At 40.8% G+C, this 16391-nt stretch overlaps 1 protein-coding gene across 3 annotated transcripts in view; it reads left to right on the top strand.

Annotated features, from left to right (window-relative positions):
* WDR33 (WD repeat domain 33) overlaps window positions 1–15179 on the top strand; it is a 115550-nt gene extending 100371 nt beyond the window's left edge. For all 3 annotated transcript variants that reach the window (XM_073674587.1, XM_073674586.1, XM_073674585.1), the window contains exons 17-21: window positions 8349–8457; window positions 9703–10096; window positions 11331–11491; window positions 11813–12106; window positions 14708–15179. In XM_073674587.1, coding sequence (XP_073530688.1) covers window positions 8349–8457; window positions 9703–10096; window positions 11331–11491; window positions 11813–12106; window positions 14708–14892 — 1143 coding nt within the window. In that variant the 3' untranslated portion in view covers window positions 14893–15179. The remainder of the gene's footprint in view (window positions 1–8348; window positions 8458–9702; window positions 10097–11330; window positions 11492–11812; window positions 12107–14707) is intronic.
* Window positions 15180–16391: the final 1212 nt, after the last annotated feature.

Here is a 16391-nt window from a genome sequence, read left to right as displayed (position 1 = left end):
TGATCATTGTGGCCACAGCTTGTTTAGATGTTCTTTTGCCTACTTTTGACGCTGAATTTTATGGTGAGGCTGCAGGAGAGGTTTTCTCCTGATGACTCTTCCATGAAGGCCATATTTGTGCAGGTGTCTCTGAACAGTAGAACAGTGTACCACAACCCCAGAATCTTTCTGAAGGTCTTTTGCAGTCAAGCGGTGATTCTGATTTGCCTCTCTAGCAATCCTACAAGCGTCTCTCACTGAAATTTTGCTTGGTCTTACAGACCTTATCTTGACGTCCAACGTTCCTGTTAACTGCCATTTCTTAATTACATTTGAACTGAGAAAAAGGAAACTTGAAAAGCTTTGCTATCTTATATCTTTCTCCTGCTTTGTGGGCCTTCACCATTTTCATTTTTAGCTAGGCAGCTGCTTAGAAGAACCCATGGCTGCTGTTTTTTGGCACAAGGTTAACCGATGCTGGGTTTTTTAAAACTGGGAAATTTGCATCACCTGACTTTTCCTAACGATCGTGAACAAGCCATAACCCTAACAGGCTAATTAAGGTCTGAAACCTTGGTCAAAGTTATCTGAGCTCACAAAACATGGAAACATGGACGGTGCCAATCTGGAAAAGTGGACGAACTGTTGCATGGGCTAACATGTTTTCTTTGCAGGTACTGGGATCTAAAGGGTAACTTTTCTCCTTGTGAAGAGTGACATGCCAGGCCTGGCATGTCAGAGTGAGGAGACATATGACATACTGCTCTGGGACATTAAATATGCAAATTGCCTTTTCAGAGTGGAAGCGAACTTAAAGGGGTTGTCCACTATTTTGACATAGGGCATCAATGTATGATTGGCCGGGGTCCCGCACTCGACACCCGAGACTATCAGCTGTTATCGTTGCCGGCATCCGCCGTCCGTAAGTTCTTTCCTGCGGGGCTTGGCCGTCAAGTTGTAGTGGCCACCACTTGTAACTGGGGCAGATGTGCAGTTACAAGCGGCGGCCACTACAACTTGACGGCCAGGCCCCGCAGGTAAGAACTTCCGGCCAGCGGCATCGATAACAGAAGTCCTTGCCTGCGGGGCTTGGCTGTCAAGTTGTAGTGGCTGCAGCTTGTAACTGCACATCAGCCTCCCGTTCAATTGAATGGGAAGCGGATGTGCAGTTACAAGCTGCGGCCACTGCAACTTAATGGCCAAGCACCGCAGGTAAGGACTTCCGGCCGGCACCTATAGCAGCTGTCCGGCAGGGTGCCGTGTGCGGGACCCCGGCCGATCATACATTGACATACATGCATAGGGCATCAATGTCAAAGTAGTGGACAACTTCTTTAAACTCTAGTGCCACCTATTGGAAGGTGTCACTCTCCACATGGAGAATTGTTACTCCTTAGATCCCAGTCTTAAGCCTCTCACCTAGCCAAATCAGATTTCATACTTTACACTTACGAGGGGCAAGACCCCAAAATACTGTCTGCAAATTGAGATTCTGGTTTGGGTTTTTACCCCAAGTCATATGGTAAGACCCATTAAAGGATCGATATTGTCATTTAGGATTGCTACATCCAATAGGTGGCACTAGAGTTCAAGTCCTCTTCCTCTCTGAAGAGGCAGTTTGCATATTTGCAAGTACTGTTCCTTTAAAACGGAGAAGACAGGTTTGGTCTCTGGTCAAGTGTGCTGTTGTGCCATGAAATCACACAATTTTATAATTTTGTGTTGCGCCGGTAATTGAGGATAAAGGGGCTGTGCTGAACATGTGTATTGAGCCTGCAAGGTAATCTAGTTCTTTACTGCATGTTGTGTCCAGTTCCCGCTACATAAACTTCACCGGAAAATGCAAATGAGATTCCATACCCCTCTGCTGCTTGATTAATTGTGTGGCTATGAGGTATCACAGCTGCCAAATGGTGCAACCACCAAGCTAAGTGCCATTGACTGTAGCTGTTACGGTCTGTGTCCCATCCTGATTAAAGTTTTTAATCATCATGAGCTTCCCTAAGTTCGATGACAAAGAGATGCCAATGGTGGACTGGGCTCAGGAACGCTTGTATATTTGTCCCGTGAGAAACACCCTCCTTGTAAAACTTTAAAAATTAGCATTTTTGGTGCACTTCATAAAAAGGGCCATATATTTAACTGTTCTGACAAGTTTTAGAAAAAAAAAAAACAAATAAAATAAGATGAAAGACTACCACTTTTGACTGGTGACAGAGCCTCTTTAAGCTTGTTACAATGGGTCGCGAGTCAAGTTGTTTTGATGGCGTCAAGTAACCAGCATGAGACCTTGGATGACACTAACCAGGTTAGAGACCTTGCGTGGGAAATACTATATCGATTACTGACTTCCACAAATATTTCTGTACGTAGTCAGCTGGAAGACAAAAACATGCAACAGTTCTCTGTAAAGCTTCAGAGACTAGTTCATTTCATGGACTGAAGGGCTGACCATGAAGTGCCTCAGAGACTATGGACCAAATTCAATGTTTGCAGTTTTTTTAAGTCACTTTTCTCACCATTAAAAATGGTGCACATGGTTCATAAGTTTTGCTCAAAATCAGAAATGCTCTTTGTGTCTTACCATTTTTAGAATTTTTTTAGGACTCAAATAGTTTCATGTTCAGCTGAAAACATCTGAAAATCCTCTTAAAAGACCTAAAATAGACTTTAAAAAAGGCACAAATGAAAAGAAGGAGAAAAAGTGTACAAAAAGCACTAATGTAATAATATATCAGGCCTTTTATCTAGATAAACCTGGATGTCATTTTATCAAATATTTTTCTGGAATTGATTGGGTGACAGAGGAAAAAGGTTGACTACGCACATATGAATGCTAGATAAAAAAAAACACCTCTCCTCCTACATTTGCATTCTTAGAACTTGACAGCAATTCTTAACAAGAATGTAACAGACTTAATCCGAGAAATTTAGAGGAGATTTGGGTAAATGAAGACAAGTCTGTTGTATTGACCTCTCCTTACCAACAAAGGAAACCTGCCTGGACTGTGCCTATGCTAGAAAAGTGGTAAACTGAGACTTCTGGTGAGACACTGTCAAACTGGTAAGATGATGCGAGAAACCCGCAAATGCATTTAAACCAAAGGCTAAGAGCCAAGCAGCATTGGCAATATCTTCAAGCTACTCTAGGCACAGCCACTATTAGACTAGTTAGAGAACATCCATCAGAGGGACCTCCATAGACAAAATTCAATGATGTGGTATGTGTCCTATTATTCAGGCTATATGGCCAACATACAAAACATTCCAAATTATTGTGCAAATTGGATTTAAGTGTCAGAAAGATTTAATTTATGCTTTTCAAATAATCTCATGGATGTATTGGGTCTTTGGATCGCTGGAAATAATCTCAAACACCTGTAATAATTAGCCAGGTGAGTCCAATTAAAGGAAAACTTAACTAAGAAGGAACTACTTAAGAACATTATTAAGCAGGCCACAGGTTTGAAGCCATATGGGAAAGAAAAAGGTTCTCTGTGCTGCCAAAATTTGTCAAATAGTGCAATTCCTTGCACAAGGTATGAAAACCTTAGATATTTCACGAAAACTTAAGCATGATATTGTACTGTGAAGAGATTTGTGGTTGATACAGAGCACAGACTGGTTTGTGCAAATAAAGGCATAATGAGGAAGGTTTCTGCCAGACAAATTCATCGGATTAAGAGAGCAGCTGCTAAAATACCATTACAAACCAACAAGTATTTGAAGTTGCTGGTTATATAGAGTTTGACCACTTTCTAGCAAAATAATATTCATGCATGACAATGCACTATCTCATGCTGCAGAGAATACCTCCGAGTCATTGGGTGCTTTGGGCAAAAAAGGAGAGAAACTCATGGTGTGGCCATCATCCTCCCCTGACCTCAACCCTATTGAGAACCTTTGGAGCACCCCGAAGCAAACGATCTATGAGAATGGGAGGCAGGTCACATCAGAACAGCAGCTCTCGAGGCTATTCTGACATCCTGCAAAGAAATTCAAGCCGAAACTATCCAAAAACTCAAGTTCAATGGATGCAAGAATTGTGAAGGTGATATCAAAGAAGGGTTCCTTGTTAACATGTAACTTGGCCTGTTAAGATGTTTTTGATTGCAAAAGCTTTTGATTTCAGTAAATGTGACCTCTAAATGCTGCAAATTCAACAAATGACCATTTCCAGTTCTTTACAACCTATAAAATGTTTGGAAACTCTGTGCATAATAATTTGGAACAGTGCATTTTGAGCTTTTTTTTGTTTTGAAAAAAAAAAAAAAACATCATTTGGGAGGATTGTCCAATAAGATGTGATTAATACTGTAACGGTTGATGATTTGAACATTTTACTGATTCATTTGCATCGACCATTTAGGAAAATCAGAGAAAGCTGGCTATTACATAATAATTTGGAACGCGGTATATATCTTGCGGGATTGATACCAAATCAGAAGTGACCACCATATTCAATGAAATTTACCATGTTTGTTTACAATGATAAGGAAGCTTTGTGACCATGAACACATGAGCGCAGCTAATCATAGCGGTAATGGTTGTCAGGAAATGTGTGAAGCTCAAGGTTTATGATCTGCATGAATGTGAACATTTAGCTGGTGAACTGCTGTACAAACAGCACCGAAAACAAGCGTTAGCTACCCAACAGAGCAGATATGGTTTCATCAGCCACATTAAGAAAAAAATATGTATTTGTCTACTATATAGCCAGAGACCCATTAGGCTGTGGCTAACTAAATAATGGGAAGATAGTAGAGTCTGACATAGTGGAGGACGTCAAAGAATCAAATGCCATTGGGCTCAGCAGAACGTCTCTCCAATGGAGTCATTTTGCTCTAACTTGGTGAAAATATGGCAGATATTGAGTGCAAGCCAATGGACCCAGCCAACCAGTGAGTCTTCTACAATTCTCTCAATCCAGGAGACAGCGCTGTGACTAGGCCGCCTTCTGTTCACAGCTTATTTTTCACCCTCCCAGCCCACAGAATACAAGGGAGGACACCCTACAAGCTGAATCCAAGTTCAGAGTCCCTATGCCAATAGGTGCACTACCAGACCACTGTAGACTGTTCAACACACCTGCTTCATCTCTAAATTTATGCTGAAACGGTTATACCTCATCATTTATCACAAAACTATACATGATTCTTCATGCCATTGGATAATTTTGTTGATGAATGTAAAAGTTACTAAATGGAACCTTTCAATGAAATAAAGGGAAAAAAAACATGGCTGTTATATGGACTAAAATGCCAGGTCAATATAATGGTACGTGATTAAGAAAACATCCACTCTTTACATACATTTCTGATGCTATACATACCAGTTCAATTTATATTTTTTTTCATGTGTAAGATTTTGGTAAATTGAACAGGTCCTCTTGGTATTAGTAGAATATAGGGTGGTTGTTGTTTTTTTTTTTTTTTATAGTTTGCAAGGTTTGGTAGACAGGTAAACGGCTTCTCTACACTCTAACTGCTCTGTTACAGAATACCCCTTGCAGTAATTGGAGCTTTTATTCTTCTGACACTGGCAGAAAGTCCAGCTTTATTCCTACATTTCATGCTCATAACAGAGCAATTACAACAAAGGTACACTATAGTGACAAATGTATTGGAACTAACTTTTAAATCATTGAATTCAGGTTTTTCATTCGTCCCATTGCCACAGGTACAAAAAAAAATAATCAATCAAGCCCCGCACCATAATTTTACAAACATTTGTGAAAGAATGTGTCGTTTTTTAATAGCGCACCGATTTTTTTTTTTTTTTTTTTAAGCGTGGCACTGTAATATGATGCCACCATTGTAACTAGTCAGCTTGTGAAGTTCTTTTCTCCTAAATATTGTACAATCAACTGTGAGTGGTACTGTAAAGTGGAAGCGTTTGGAACCGTGCAACTGAGCCATGAAGTGGAAACAACATAAAGTTAGAGTGGGGTCATCGAGCGCTAAAGAGCACAGTGCATAAAAGTAGCCAACAGTCTGACTCAATAACTGCAGAATCCAAACCTCCTCTGGTATTAGCATCAGCACAATAATTGTGGTCTGAGAGCTTCATGTCATGGTTTTCCAATGGCCGAGCAGCTGCATGCAAGCCTTATATCACCAAACACTATGCCAAGTGTTGGATGAAGTGGTATAAGGCTGCCACTGGACTCAAGCTATGAAAATAGAGTGGCTCTAACAGTCTGATGGACAAGTCTGGGTTTGACGAAAGCTGAAAGAACATGGCACAATGCTGTCAGGCAGGCAAAATGGAGGCGGAATAACTCTGAGAGGTTGTTTTTCAGGGGTTCGCCAGGTCCCTTAGTTCCAGTAAAGGGAAATCTTAGTGCTTTAACATACCAAGACATTTTGGATAATTGTACACATCCAACTCTGTGGGAACAATTTGGGGGAGGCCATTTTCTGTTCCAGCATGACATTGCCCAGTTCACAAAGTGAGGTCCATAAAAACTTGGTGAGTGACTTTGGTGTGGAAAAAAATGACAGGCCTGCCAAGAGCCCAGATCTTAACTCCAGTCAGCATCTTTGGGGTGAACTAGAACAGATTGCCAGCTAGGCCTTCTTGGCCAACCTCAACATCTTACCTCACTATTGCTCTTCTGGATGTATACTCAAATCTTGTTGAAAACTATCCCATAAGGTTGTCATGAAAGTTTTATCAATTATTCAGTTTTACTGAATTCCCTGTGGAGATATAATATACTTTTTTTTCTTTTTTAAGCTCCAATTCAGTCCATTTTTTTCAAGGACAACACTAGGACAACATGAGGTCATGCAGGGCTCATGCAGACAATCGTTTTAATCGGACGACTGCGATCGGTGGTTTTGACGGATAGCACACTTACCCATGTTGTTCTATGGGGCTGTGCACATGTCCTATTTTTTTTCACTTGGACCAAGTAGTCCAAGGAAAAAAAATCTCAGCATGCACAATTTGACCCTGAGAATTGGATGGTTCCTGCCCATTTGTTTCTATGGGTCCTTTAACAAAATTGGACCTTTGCTTGGATGACATCCAAGTGCGGTTCAATTTTCACAGACTGACATAATGGAGAAGGTGGAAAATCTTATTTTTCTTTCCTCCACCTTCGAGAAAATCTGATCTCTTTGATCAGAGTGTTGTTAGCCTAAATCAGCTGTACCTGCCCTAATAGTGCGTGTGGTTACACAGAAATTCAGCAGATTTGGATTTCTAAAGACTAATGCCATGGTAGCAGTTATACAACTACATTCCTTTTCATGTGATGGAATATAGCTGCTGGACATTTTGATGTTGTCATGCGGCCACCGGTTGCTGTGTATCTGTATCCTAATCAATTATTTTTGGACTCCATTGCAGAAAGCACTCTGCTATTGCCAAGAACAGTACCAGCATCATGCAAACCATTCTGAGTTAAAGGAATTCTCTCAATAGGATCAACTCTCTTAAGCTATATATATGGGCATGTAGGTCATAGGAAGTTGAATAAAATTATTCTTGCAATCTCATGTCTTGTTCTTGAGAAATCCATTCTTCTCTTACTATTTAAATGAGTTAAAAGCTATGGGCCGGACACTCCCTGATCTCTCTGAGAATCTGCCTCCAGAAATTATTTTAAACAAAAGGTGGCATTACCAGTGCGAGACATGTAGATCAGGAGAGCAGACTGTCAGTCATTACATGTCTCACACTGGTAAAGCCTCCTTTCATTTAAAATAAGCTCTAGAGGCAGATTTTAAGGGAGATCTGTAGATTTTAACAGCTCATTAACTTATTAAGAAAAATGTGTATTTCTTTAGAATAAGAAATGTATTCCTCTTCCTTTGACTTGCATGCCCATATAGATGGCATAGGAGGGTTGATCCTACTGACAGATTCCCTTTAAGTGAAAATAATGCATTAACTCTCTATTAACCTGCAGATGTTAATTTTCAGGTTAATAGCGTTCTGAACCTGCCCGACGCCCGCACTGAGAGCCCTGCTGCCGGGAGGAAATGGAACTTTATTCCTCCTGATAGCGTTCCATCTTGCTAGAATGCATTTAGGCATTGAATGGCATCATTTGATTGTCGCAGAGCTTAATGCAGAATTTACTTTGCAAAACTAATTGGTGGGAGGGCTAGCATTAGACAGTGAAATAACAAATAGGCAAAATAGCTCCTGCACATGGGAGAAATGGCAAACACAAGAAGATTAAACCTTGCATATAAAATAACTTTTGATCTTTCTAAATATTTCTGGAAAAAAAAGTGTAACCAGATATAAGAAGATGTTAAGGTGTTTAACACAATCAGTCTTTTATAAAGTACTGGCAAAAGCTGGGCAATTTCATTAAGACTTTATTATAGACTTATATCTAATTTATCCCTCAGGGTGGCAAAGGTCAGGCCCCTCCTCCTTTATTACCAGGCCTAGGAGCACAGCCGAACTCCCAAGGACGTCCACCACCACCACTGGGCCAAGGACCCAATCCTAACAAAGGTATTTTATATGTCCTTCTCATCTTTGTTGTTGACACTTCTGTTTTGTTGCAATTTCTATCCATTGAAGAAGATATAAATCAAAGCAAATGTTGTATATATATGATGCAAAGACTTACATATTCATTCTGTAAAGAATCCCTTCTCCTCCCATCAAAGTTTTTATCCTCTTAATATATTGCAGTCATCATATTATATAGCACTGTGAACTTACAAGTGCTCATTTTGCCTTTCTGTCCAGTTAATTCTTCTCTTTTGTCTGCTCTATGTAGAAACAGGAAGTCTCTTGTCCCTGCAAAAATAATTCCCCTCTTCAACTCCTGAGCCAGCTGCCCCTCCCCACTGCCAGGGAGTTTTGCAGTGACTCATGATGGGAAAACATACCTCCTGTTTCTACATAGAGGTTAGAAGCATTCAGCTAGTCTGTTTTTAATCACGTGATGTCATAGACCTAATGGAAAAGAGAAAAATGTACTGGGAAGAAAGGCAAAATGAGCAGTTGTAAGTACTATATAATATGATGATTGCTATATATTTAAGAGGATACAAATTTTGATGGGAGTGCTTTTTATAAATATAAAGGTGACTATCATTATTAGACAGTCTGCTGATGATTGAACTCCTCTAACCGATCAAGACGCAGACATACAGCATTTTATCGCTGTTGGGAGTTGTTCAGACTAACCATACATTTTAAGTGAGGGTGAAGGATAAACGATTGTTTTGGGAACCTCTTTCAGAGAAAGATCTTTCTTGGGCTCCCAACAAAAATTTTAAACATGCCAGCATCTTGCTAGAAGGTGACAGTATGTCATTGTACGGTTAAAATGATAGTACAGTGGAAAATGTCACCTGACAAATGACCTTTTTGATCATGTTTCGACTGTGTAAGGCCTCCTTAAGAAGTAATGATGGACCCACACCGCCTCTAGGGTGGTGTATTTGTTGTGTAATATCAATTGCCAGAAAAGTGGTTTTGAGAAATGAGTATAAGGCAGACTACTGCACCATAATCGTTTTTCTGTATAAATATTGGAATACGTTATTAAAAAAAAATGAAGGAGTTATAAATTGGCATAATTTTTAGACGCTCTTTTTTCTAACATTATCTTAGATGATGTCAGTTTGTATTTACTCCATAATCTAAGCTCAAAAGGACTCACAACTTCAGTCTCTCTTCTGCTTGTTGAAAATGCAATGTGCAGTATATTTGTCTTAATTTCTCTTGCGTTTTTTGGCTTGTTAGGTGACTTGCGTGGTTCTTCAAACCATCAGTCGGAAAGGAGACGGGAACCAAGTCCTTTCAGAAGTGGGCCAGAGTGGATGGATTCCAGAGACAGTAGAGGACCACCTGACAGAAGGGGTCCACACTCTGAGGCACATGAGCCACCTGATGATTATCAACAGGAAGATCGTTATGGATCTCGAGGACGTGAATTTGATGGAAGAAGCAGCGGATCTTCATTGCAAGATGAAAAGTGGAAGCGTAGTGGTTCAGGCCCTCAGTTTCCCTCAAATCATAGAGATTTCCCAGATCGAGAGGGAAGAGATTCTAATCGATGGGAGGGAAGGAGACACTCTGATGATCAGTATGCCAGGGACTCTGAGGATGTAAGGTTCCGTGGACAGAGAGATGATGGGTGAGTTGAACATTTTCAGACAGCAATACACATGTGATTTGGTGGCTTCTTATTAGGGATTGCTAATTCAATAGATTATTCGTGCAGTGGCCAATGCAAGGACCGGATACAGGCACTAGTTTGAGGAGGAAACCATGTGGTGGAGCGATGTCACAGCCGGCTCCTACAGTATTCAGCATGCATACGCTTGCTGCAGACAGGACCTGCCTGACGTCACTCAACACGTGGTCTTAGTAGATGCCTACTAAGACTTATTGTTGTGTGACGTCAGGCCGGTTCTGTCTGCAGCAAGCGTATGCACGCTAAATAACGGAGGAGCCGTACGGAGTAAATGCCGCCGGCCGGGACATCGCTCGACCACATGGTTTCCTCCTGAACCTAGTGCCTGTATGCGGAGAGGCGAACAGACATCAGCACAAGGTACATTATTCTACATTCCTCTTTGCGTAAAGGAGATCTCCAGCACACTAGGAGTACTAGGACTTTCAGATACAACATAACAAAGAACACACTTGTCTCTACTCTGGGTATACCAAGTACCTGCCTTGTTGAACCCATCTGCTGCTCTATATTATTTGCATTTGAGAGCTGGACTCTGTCCAGGGGCAGCTGACACTTGCCACACTCAGCGACAGTTGATATCACCTTCACCATCTGTGTATCCCACCTATTACAGTTTGGAATTGTCTGCTGCAGTGATTTCGGTCAGGTACCAGCATGCCTGCTTCCTATTCTACAGAACCATTTTACAGCAAGTGACCTGCATACTGTTAGTACCCTTGATACGCCCTACACTAAGGGCTTCTCTTTTACTTACTTTTTATTTTTCTCTAGGGGGTGCCCATATTTTTACTTAACAGTAACCCTAAACCCACCTTTAACATGTAACGGTTTTAAACAGAGTTGTATTGCACATTGTTTTGCTACCAGCTTGTCCTCTTAAACATAGGTGAGGTTCACCTACCAGAAAACAGATAATTATTTATTTTAGTGGTCTGTTCCTGTCCTTGCATTGGTCAAAGTACGAATAATCTATTGAATTAGCAGTTACTATTATTGTCAACTTTGTGGTTATCTTATTTGCAACTGACCTACCCTATACGCACTAGCACCACTTTATTTTATTGATCTTATTAAGGATTTTATAGTTTTTGTATTGAATGTAATAAGCCATACAGAACACACTGCACAAAAATTTAGCTTTTTGTTTTCATACTGCTTTTATTTTTTTCAGTTATCGACGGAGTGGTCCTGCAAGACATGAGGGTCGTGGTTCTCGTGGAAGAGAAGGATTTTCTAATTCTGAAGAATTTGGTTCTAGTGATGGCTATGATAAGGATGAACCTGGTAGAGGGCGAGAGAGTTCCCGGGGACATGGTCGTGCTCCTCAGAGAGGTGAGCTGTTAATAGTATTTACCGATCAGCGAACTGACTTCAATCTGGTGGTGATGACCTCTCAATCTCTACAAAATGTTACTTGGTAGAACCAAGTTCAATAAATTAAAATAATTTAAAAACAAAAACGCTCCACAATATTACATTTTCCACCTTACGCTATGATTCCATTTGATCCAGTGTGTGAATTAGTGGACACATGACATTGACCCTCCTTATATTTATTGCGTAGGGGATTATGTAATACTTTTTACAAGGCTTAGTGTTAGTAATAGAAATCTATTTGAATAGGATTATGATGATGACTGTATTCCTACACAGAACCAAGAAAAGGACTTCTCCCAACTCCAGATCAGTTTTCTAGTTCAGATCGTGGATCTAATCACCAGTCCCGGGATTCTGGCAGAGATGCAGGGCCTGATAACTTCCAAGGCAGCCCTCGTCGGGATATTCCAACTTCAGATAGTCACTCCCCATCCGGCAGGGAACGTTCCTCTTCTTTGCAAGGAATGGACATGGCGTCCTTACCACCACGCAAGAGACCTTGGCATGATGGCCCTGGAACTCCTGATCACAGAGATATGGATCCAGGTCTATCAGATGACGCAGGAAAAGGTAAAGGATTTACACGTGCTGAGAATCATTAATTAGAAATAAAAGTTTTATGATTGTGCTTGTAAGACTAGGAACCTACATGACCAGCTGCTGTCTAGGAGTTCTGATTGACTCAGCGCGGTCTGTTTTCTTTCTACACTGTGTGCAGAATTATTAGGCAAATGAGTATTTTGATCACATGATACTTTTTATACATGTTGTCCTACTCCAAGCTGCATAGGCTTGAGAGCCAACTACCAATTAAGTAAATCTGGTTATGTGCATCTCTGTAATGAGGGGTGTTGACTAATGACATCAACACCCTATATAAGGTGTGCTTAATTATTAGGCAACTTCCTTTCCTTTGGCAAAATGGGTCAGAAGAGAGATTTGACGGGCTCTGAAAAGTCCAAAATTGTGAGAGGTGAGATATCTTGCGGAGGGATGCAGCAGTCTTGAAATTTCCAAACTTTTGAAGCGTGATCACTGAACAATTAAGAGTTTCATGGCAAATAGCCAACAGGGTCGCAAGAAGCGTGTTGGCCAAAAAAGGCGCAAAATAACTGCCCATGAATTGAAGCGTGAAGTTGCCAAGATGCCATTCGCCACCAGTTTTGTCATATTTCAGAGCTGCAACGTTACTGGAGTATCAAAAAGCACAAGGTGTGCGATACTCGGGGACATGGCCAGGGTAAGGAAGGCTGAAAAATGACCACCTTTGAACAAGAAACATAAGATAAAACGTCAAGAATGGGCCGAGAAATATCTTAAGACTGATTTTTCAAAAGTTTTATGGACTGATGAAATGAGAGTGACTCTTGATGGGCCAGATGGATAGGCCAGAGGCTGGATCAGTAAAGGGCAGAGAGCTCCACTCCGACTCAGTCGCCAGCAAGGTGGAGGTGGGGTACTGGTATGGGCTGGTATAATCAAAAATGAACTTGTGGGACCTTTTCGGGTTGAGGATGGAGTGAAGCTCAACTCCCAGACCTACTGCCAGTTTCTGGAAAAGAACTTCTTCAAGCAGTGGTACAGGAAGAAGTTGGTATCGTTCAAGAAAAACATGATTTTCATGCAGGACAATGATCCATCACATGCATCCAACTACTCCACAGCGTGGCTGGCCAGTAAAGGTCTAAAAGAAGAAAAAATAATGACATGGCCCCTTGTTCACCTGATCTGAACCCCATAGAGAACCTGTGGTCCATCATAAGATGTGAGATCTACAGGGAGGGAAAACAGTACACCTCTCGGAACAGTGTCTGGGAGGCTGTGGTGGCTGCTGCACGCAATGTTGATCGAAAACAGATCAAGCAACTGACAGAATCTATGGATGGAAGGCTGTTGAGCGTCATCATAAAGAAAGGTGGCTAATATATTGATCACTAATTTTTTTTGTTTTTGCATGTCAGAAATGTTTATTTCTATATGTTGTGCACAGATATTGGTTTACCTGGTGAAAATAAACAAGTGAGATTGGATTATATTTGGTTTTTATTAAATTGCCTAATAATTCTGCACAGTAATAGTTACCTGCACAAACAGATATCCTCCTAAGATAGCCAAATCTAAAAAAAAAAACCCCACTCCAACTTCCAAAAATATTAAGCTTGGATATTTGAGTCTTTTGGGTTGATTGAGAACATAGTTGTTGATCAATAATAAAAATAATCCTCTAAAATACAACTTGCATAAGAATTCTGCACACAGTGTATACTCAGTCAGGTGTACTTATCCATGCTGCCAGCACCTCGGACATCTCAAGAATCTTACCTTTCCTTACTGTTGAATTGGTCAAAACATCTTTTTAGAAAGGCCTATTGTACCCTAATGATTTTTTTTTTTTACACATAGAAGTACGAGGGCTTATTTTTGTTTTTCAGGACGAGTTGTACTCTTGAATGACAGATTCATGTAACCACATACCGTACTGAGAAATGGGGGAAAAAATCCAAATGCAGTGAAATAGCAGAAAAAAAGCTCAATTCTGACATTGTTTTGGAGAATTGTTTTACCGCGTATAATGTGTGGTAAAAATGGCCTGACAATATGATTCTCCTCATTGGCAATACCAAACATGTTCAGTTTTTTTTTTTTATTACTTTAGCGGTGAATAAAAAAATTGGAAATTTGTGTAAAGAAAAAAAAATATCTGATGCTGGCGCGCTGTTATTTCCACTGTCAGAGAATGACAGCGACTTTTAGCAAGTTAACAGTCATGGACAGAGCTCCGCTTCACTCTTGGCTGTTAGAGGCAGATCTTGGCTGTGTTTCACAGCCATTATCTGCCAGGTATGGGGCAGACTCATCCTGTGAGCCTGCTCCATACACCTGCTCCCAATACTTGTGCCATACATTTACAGTGGATGCCAGGAAGGGCTTAATGTAAAATTTGTTCTGTTGAGCTGCTTATATAGGATTAGAGATCCCTTTCATGATATATGTGTAATTCAGTAGAACAATGGAGATTAAAGTGTTCAACCGCAGAAACAGTTTACCAGTGGTATATTATACTCATCTGAATAGGACCCTAACACTGATAATCGAATATTGTCAAAGGGATGTTATGTGGATATACTTTAGTCGCACTGTGTATTATAACTTTTTATTTAATTCTTTCAGGGCCGCCCCCCAGGTCGCAGAGACTAAGCCGCTCCAGCTCTCAAGAACAAGATGAAGGCTCATCTAGGGGTAATCGAGGGAGCTGGAGTAGAGAGGGATCTGGATCAAGCAGCAGTATGAACTCTCAATGGAGAGGGGGTCCTCGGGGTAGCGGAAGTAGCAGTGGAAGTGGGAGAAATCGATAAAATCACCTGATAAATATTCCCAAGTCCATATTGGACCAAAGTTAATTGTACTTATAGCGGATTAAACCAGCATCTGTGCTGAGAAGATCCCGGTTTAATATTCTAGACACATTTACAAGAACTGGAACACTGGAAGCAGCAATGTGATGGACTTCACAGGACTCCGAATCCAACCAGATTTGTTTTCTCTATCTGTTAAGGTTTTTCATATCGTGTTCAGTCCACACAGCCATCACTTCTCTCCTCCAAAGGCAACACTTATAAACGGCAAACCCTTGTGTACAGTTTGTCGGCAATTGAGTTGTTTAATTTTTTGTATGAAATGCTGAATGTAATATGTTTAAGAAATAATTAAGGGAGAAAAAAAAATCTGTGCTAGTTATTTGGGGCTGAGGGTATGAAAGCTTCAATTTTTGAGTGTATGGGGTAACCGGTCTATGAAAGAAACGGACTGAGCCCGGATCTGTACTCAGATTTTTTTTTTCTATCTCTGATAATACACAGACTCAGTGACACTTGTGTGTTATATTTATGACACTAAATGACACTGTTTTAGGCCTCAGTCACATGTCTGTTTTTTACATACAAGTGCTTCTCACTAAATTAGAATCTCATCAAAAAGTTATTTTATTTCAGTTCTTCAAAACAAAAAGTGAAACTCATATATAGAGTCATTACAGACTGATCTATTTCAAGTGTTTATTTCTCTTAATGTTGATGATTATGGCTTACAGCCAATGAAAACACAAGTCATTATCTCAGTAAATTAGAATAATTAACAAAAAACACCTACAAAGGCTTCTGATGCGTTTAAAAAGGTCCCTTAGTCTGTTTCAGTAGGCTCCACAATCATGGGGAAAACTGCTGACTTGACAGATGTCCAGAAGGCAGTCATTGACACACTCCCCAAGGAGGGTAAGCCACAAAAGGTCATTGCTAAAGAAGCTGGCTGTTCACAGAGTGCTGTATCCAAGCATATTAATGGAAAGTTGAGTGGAAGGGAAAAGTGTGGTAGAAAAAGGTTCACAAGAAACCGGGTCTAACCGCAGCCCTGAAAGGATTGTTAAGAAAAGGCCATTCAAAATTTGGGGGAGATTCACAAGGAGTGGACTGCTGCTGGAGCCATTGCTTCAAGAGCCACCACACACAGACGTATCCAGGACATGGGCTACAAGTGTCACATTCCTTGTGTCAAGCCACTCATGACCAATAGACAACGCCAGAAGCGTCTTACCTGGGCCAAGGAGTAAAAGACCTGGACTGTTGCTCAGTGGTCCAAGGTGTTTTCAGTTGAAAGTAAATTATGCATTTCATTTGGAAATCAAGGTCCCAGAGTCTGGAGGAAGAGTGGAGAGGCCACAATCCAAGCTGCTTGAGGTCTAGTGTGAAGTTTCCACAATCAGTGATGGTTTGGGGAGCCATGTCATCTGCTGGTGTAGGTCCACTGTGTTTTATCAAGACCAAAGTCAGCGCAGCAGTCTACCTGGAAATTTTAGAGC

This window comes from Phyllobates terribilis, unplaced genomic scaffold, assembly GCF_046119375.1.
Source record: "Phyllobates terribilis strain yellow unplaced genomic scaffold, ASM4611937v1 Scaffold_3__8_contigs__length_932513732, whole genome shotgun sequence".
In the NCBI taxonomy this organism is placed as follows: domain Eukaryota; kingdom Metazoa; phylum Chordata; class Amphibia; order Anura; family Dendrobatidae; genus Phyllobates; species Phyllobates terribilis.
Note: the sequence above shows the minus strand (reverse complement) of the source record. Positions and strands in the feature narration are given on the sequence as shown.